This window comes from Elephantulus edwardii, unplaced genomic scaffold, assembly GCF_000299155.1.
Source record: "Elephantulus edwardii isolate Elephantulus edwardi_28Jun2011 unplaced genomic scaffold, EleEdw1.0 scaffold00291, whole genome shotgun sequence".
Taxonomy (NCBI): Eukaryota; Metazoa; Chordata; class Mammalia; order Macroscelidea; family Macroscelididae; genus Elephantulus; species Elephantulus edwardii.
The window spans coordinates 2407404-2412960 of record NW_006400041.1 but is presented as its reverse complement, the minus strand read 5'-3'; the positions used below and the strand labels follow the sequence as shown (position 1 = coordinate 2412960).

Sequence of the window (5557 nt, the reverse complement as noted above, 5' to 3'; positions counted from 1 at the left end):
TAATTTTTTTTAAAAAACAGATTAAATATTTAGGAATAAATTTAACCCAGAAATACAAATAACCTATAAAAGAAAACTACAAAACACTACCACAGGAAATCCAAAGAGTTCTACATAAATGGAAAAACATATTACACTCATTGATCATAAGACTTCACCCTGTGGAAGTGGAAATTTTATGAAAAGTAATCTATAAATACAATAAAAATTCTATCCACTTCCCAGTATCACTTTCCAAAGAGACAGAACTTCATATGAACATAACTAACTTCCAGTGGAAATGAAAGAGACCCTGGATACACAAATTGATACTGCAGAAGGAAAATCAAGTAGGAGACCTTCCATATCCTGATCCCCAAACTTGTACATCCTTGATATTTAGTATTTATCTCAATGATTCAAGCTATCCTCTTTTATGGTAGCTTTACATTGGAGATTGTTGTTTCAGTTATTGGAGATACCTTAGGGGCTTCAATTCTGCAGAATCTCCTCTAGTAAATCTATGTATCTATTAAATTTTCTTATCTTCTCTTCCTCTTCTCTGCTATCTTCTGGTAACCACAAATCTTTTTTTAAATATCTCAATGAATTTACCTATTCTAGATATTTCATATAAGCAGGGTCACATGATATTTGCCCTTTAGTGTTTGGTTTATTTCATTTAGCATAATGTTTTCAAGGTATATCTACGTGAAATCACTTATCAGAACATTATTTCTCTTCTAATCTTAATAATAACTCCATTATTATTGGTGAGCACTTGGGTTGTTTCAACTCCAACTGAATTCTGACAAAGATGCAAAACAATTTAATAAACAAATGATAGTCTTTAATAAACAGTACTGGTACAACTGCATAGTCATCATCAAAATGAACCTGAGGTAAACTTCATACTTAAGAAAATTGTAAACCAAAATCTTTTATGAACTTTGGTGAAAAAATTCTTAACAAAATACATTTTCTATTTTTAGACAGAATTTCTATAAAATAGAATTACTGGTTTTGCTAATATTACTAAATGAATTATAATTATTTTTAAAATGAGATAACATTGCTTTCTGTTTCCTGATAATATAAATGTCACAGTTTCTGACCCTAGCAAACTCCACATCACAGAACTAGATGAGCTCCTGTGGAAGAATCTATAAGAAAGTGTGAGCTGAAAAACAAAAAAAGAAAATATGTATGTGGTCCCAAGGAGAAAGGCCTTGCTATTTGGATGGGGTTCTAGGATAGTCTGTAACAATTGCATCCCCTAGTTATTTCTATCATAGAATAGAAATATTCTGGTGATATTCTGAACTGGTAAAGGATCTGAAAGCCAAAGCTATCAGGTGCCATATCAGAAAGTTAAAACCACTCTCTACTTCCTGAAAACAATCTCCCTTCTCTAAAGGACCTCCTGACTCTGACTTTTATTTATGAACATTAAGTTTATTCTAACTGAACTGCCTAAATGGCACTGGTTCATGGTTAATAACAACTGATATTTATAAAAATCTTAACTATGTGCCAGGTACTATTTTCCATACAGCAGTAATTCACTTAGTTCTTTCAACAACCCTTTCAGCTAAGTTCCTTACTGTCCATATGTCACACCGGAGAATGCTGAATGAAGCACAGAGCTTTTTAAATTTTTTTTCCCAGTCATCCAAACTGTAAACAGAGCATAGGGACACTAGGTGGCCCAAAGTGATTTTTGATTGTTCATTTTCTACATTTTAAATCAAAGCTTTATTTTAAACAATACTACTTAGAATTTTTCATACTAAGACACATGGAAATGAATTTAACAACAGCAAATGAGTTTATGTGAAATTGACTCTGACTCATAACCACTGCACATGTGTCAAAGTAGATTTGTCCTCTGCAGGGAGCCTGTCCTGGGAAGGACATTTTTGGAGTGTGGCATTCCATGGGCCTGAACAGCTGTCCACCACAGAATTCAATTTCTCCTAGAGAACAAGCGACTCTACCTGGCCCAGTGCTCAGGTCTCCAAGCTGCTCCTGTCCCAACAGCCATGTGACACTGACCTCTCTGGTACATGCACATACTCCAGGGGAACAACTTGGAGTCTGCATGGGTTGGAATTGGCACCTTTCCAGGAACTGAGGCCAGTGTTTTTGAGCTAAAAGAACTGAATGAAGAATTTCAACTTAAGCACCAGAATCTTATCTGCAATTGCTAAATTTCTCCCTACTCTATCCAGTTTATAACATGGGCATTCCTTGTACTTCAAACCAATGTCTGTAGCTTTAGGCAAAAGCAAGCTAGAATATGTAAAGGAAGGGCAGCGAACAGAGCTGATGTCTCAGCAGAAGTTAACCATTTCCCTTACATCGGTATGTAACCTTAATATTTTAAACTTTGCCCCACTCATCACCTTGTTGATGCCTCCCAGCAAACAGAAAAGGCAGACAGGTGAGGGAACAGAACAGTATCTGCTCCTTTACTTTCCTCCTGAGCCACCATAATGTCTAATGACTGTGGACCTGCCACTCTTACATCACTCATGCTAATTAGAGGCCAAAGTTCTCCTCTTTCCCAGTCCACCTTAGAATACTGTCTCACAGCTTTCCATTCATCACAACCTCTGAAATAGGCACACAGCACAGAGGAGAGAAATGTTAACAGCTGCAGCTGTTTAAGGTGCCTGTCAAACTGGCTCTGGGAGGAAAATGACCTAAATTATTTTTTATACACATTCCCACCCCTCAAGTCTGTGGTTTCCTAATGTATTTTACTGTTTGGGATGCCTTTAATGGGACCCAAAAGAACTTTTAAACTATTTCCATCTTTTCTGTTTCTTTCTTTACATCTTGGTCCAAACCTGGCCTGGCATCGAAAACAGATCAAGTAAAGTCTCAGATTTTCTCTGGGTCTGTTCTCTAGTACTTGGACCTAATACAGTTATTTTTTTAGGGAAATATTGACATAGCTCCATAGATTTATATTCTCCTCTTAGTCAATGGATTTATTTAGGTTACAAGGTCTAATGACAAATTTTAGGTTCTTTTAGTCCACTAAATTGCTACTAAGTTTTTTGCAAGAGAGTTCACTCTATTGGCATTAACAAAACAATCTTTTTCTTGTTTCTCATAGCTACCATTGATCTGTATCTAATAGTCTGTCTGAATAATAACACTTAGGTTGACTCACCCATTGTAAAAAGAGGGAAGGAGAAGGGATGAGCTGAAGAAGAAGGAATAATGGGAGACATAGTCCATTGGGTCGCTATAGGGTTGCTATAGATCGCAGGTGACTCAATGGCACATAACAACAACAATATACTATATTGATTGTTTTTATTTAAGACTCTAGTTTAGAATTAACAAGACCTTGGGGATGGCCTTTATTACTAGTATAAAATTTTTTTTAAATTTGGTTTTTATTATATTTTGGAGTTCTAAGTGGTACAGCACTCTTCTGTCAATATGCTGTACCAAGGTAACCTGGGGTTGTTGGGATGCTGAACCTTGTGCCATTGGGGTTTCAAATAGTATAATGGTTACCCATGATCGACAGTGTTTGGTTGGGCTTCCAGTTTAAGACAGGTTTAGAAGCAGAAGTGGCATCCACTTCTTAAACAACATGCCTCTAGAAAGCCTATGAACTTAAGAGAAACGATAGTTATCTAAAAACTTCAGGTCTTTTGTTCATAGGGTCACTAAGAGTCATGCTCAACTCAACAGCAATGAACAAATCAACAACACCAAGTCTATAATTATCACTATACATAAATGGTACCTTAGTGTTCATCTACTAAGTCTGCCCTTCACCACTGAAAGAAAATGGGAGTTGGACTGCAGAAAACATCTCCTAGCCTTGCCTTAGACAAAGTCTTTTAATTCAGCCTTCTGCTTTGCCCTTGACCTTGGAAAGACAACACTACACTGACTCCATGGCTGGAGTAGGATTAGCTTAGTGGTAAGCAGTTACACTGCCAATTCAAAGGCACATGTTCAAATCCACAGGAGATGAAAAAAAATCTCCTCTTATGTCATTTATTGCCTCTGAAAACCCACTGGAGGGTTAACTATGAGTCAGATCCAATTCAACATTACATGACAACAACTGGCCCTACAACTACAGAATCTCAAATGTGCCTGCCCTGGCCTCCATTCAGCACAATCCTCCTTCCTGCTGCTCCGAGTGCCAAGTAGAATATAAACTCTTTAAGGAAAAGACTGTACCTTAATGATCTTTATATCCTTCACTTGACCTCGCCTGGTAACTACTCAAAAAATATTTGTCCAATTCATTAAATAACTAACTAATGTGAGAATTGCTGAGTAAAATCCTAACAATGGAAACTGATCTAATTAAAAGGGTGTTCCTCCATTGTTACTAATATTGTAGACAGGTCAGTTCCTGCTGGGTGAAGCTATCTCACACAGTAAGCTATCTTGTTCAGCATTGCTAGTACCCACATGTTCTGTCTCAGTAGTCCTACATGGTTAATATGAAAAACAGTACATTCTCCGTGAAATGACATATAGATGATAAATGGCCTCCAGAAGAAATCCGTACATCCCAAAGGATGATTAAGACATCTGCTGGGGTATGAGAAAGAAATTTAACTTTCCCCCCTTTTTTTTCTTCACTTCATCTTAAAAAAAAAATTAAATTGAGCATTACTACTGCCTAGCACTAACAAGCAGGTTGAGAACTGTACACATACACAATCCATATAAACAAACATATATATGAGAGTATATAGAAACTTTTGTTACTGATAAGAATATGTAGGAGCAACTATTTTGAGAGGACTTCAGAATTAATATTGCTTGTTCAAAAGGAAGCATGTCATTGGATTTTCCAATCAACTCTGTAAGTACTATACCTTCACAGTGTTTGAATCCAATTTGTGATAAAATTTGTTTCAAGGTCAGTTTGTTGCTCTTAAGCCCATGCATCTGGAGCCATTTCTCTGATGAGATGAGACTCTGCTGAACCAAGTCCTTTCTGGTGTTTCTCACGCCATCTTGCTTCTGAAGCTGTTGCTCAAAGAAAGCAGAAGTTGAACCCAGTTTCTCCATCTCTGAATCAGGATCTAAGTCAAAAGAAATTCATGTAAGAGCAATTGTCACATTCAAACCTCTTGAAAATAAACCAACATCAACAGAACACTGATTTTAAAAAATTATAGTACGTCCATTAAATAGAATTCTATGTACCAGAGTCGCTATGAGTTGCCTGCGACTCGACAGCACTTAACAACAAATAACATCAACATAGAGAGAGAGATCAGCTGGCCCAGTGGTCAGAAGGCAATGCTACCAAGCCGAAGGTGGGTGACATTCCTCTAGGTCGTATAGCCCTGGTGTAAAAGTTGCTGTACAGCCGTTAACTTGTGGTTGCTGTGAGGCTGAACACTGTGACACTGATGTGTCAAATGTGTTAATGGCTGGTTACCCAATTCGGACAGAGAGTGGGGTGGAGCTCCCCAATTAAAACAAGCTTGGAAGGAGGAGTGGCATTCCGTAATAGCTTGCCTCTGGAAACCCTATGAACCTGGAGAGAGGATGAAAGACACACAAGCGTTGAGGACTCTCC

The 5557-nt window shown here is 37.4% G+C and overlaps 1 protein-coding gene across 1 annotated transcript in view; it reads right to left on the bottom strand.

Moving 5' to 3' along the window:
• The window catches only part of VWA3B (von Willebrand factor A domain containing 3B), a 493423-nt gene extending 488383 nt beyond the window's left edge, over positions 1–5040 (bottom strand). The window contains exon 1 of the mRNA XM_006900716.1: positions 4845–5040. Within this exon, the coding sequence (XP_006900778.1) occupies positions 4845–5040 (196 nt within the window). The remainder of the gene's footprint in view (positions 1–4844) is intronic.
• Positions 5041–5557: the final 517 nt, after the last annotated feature.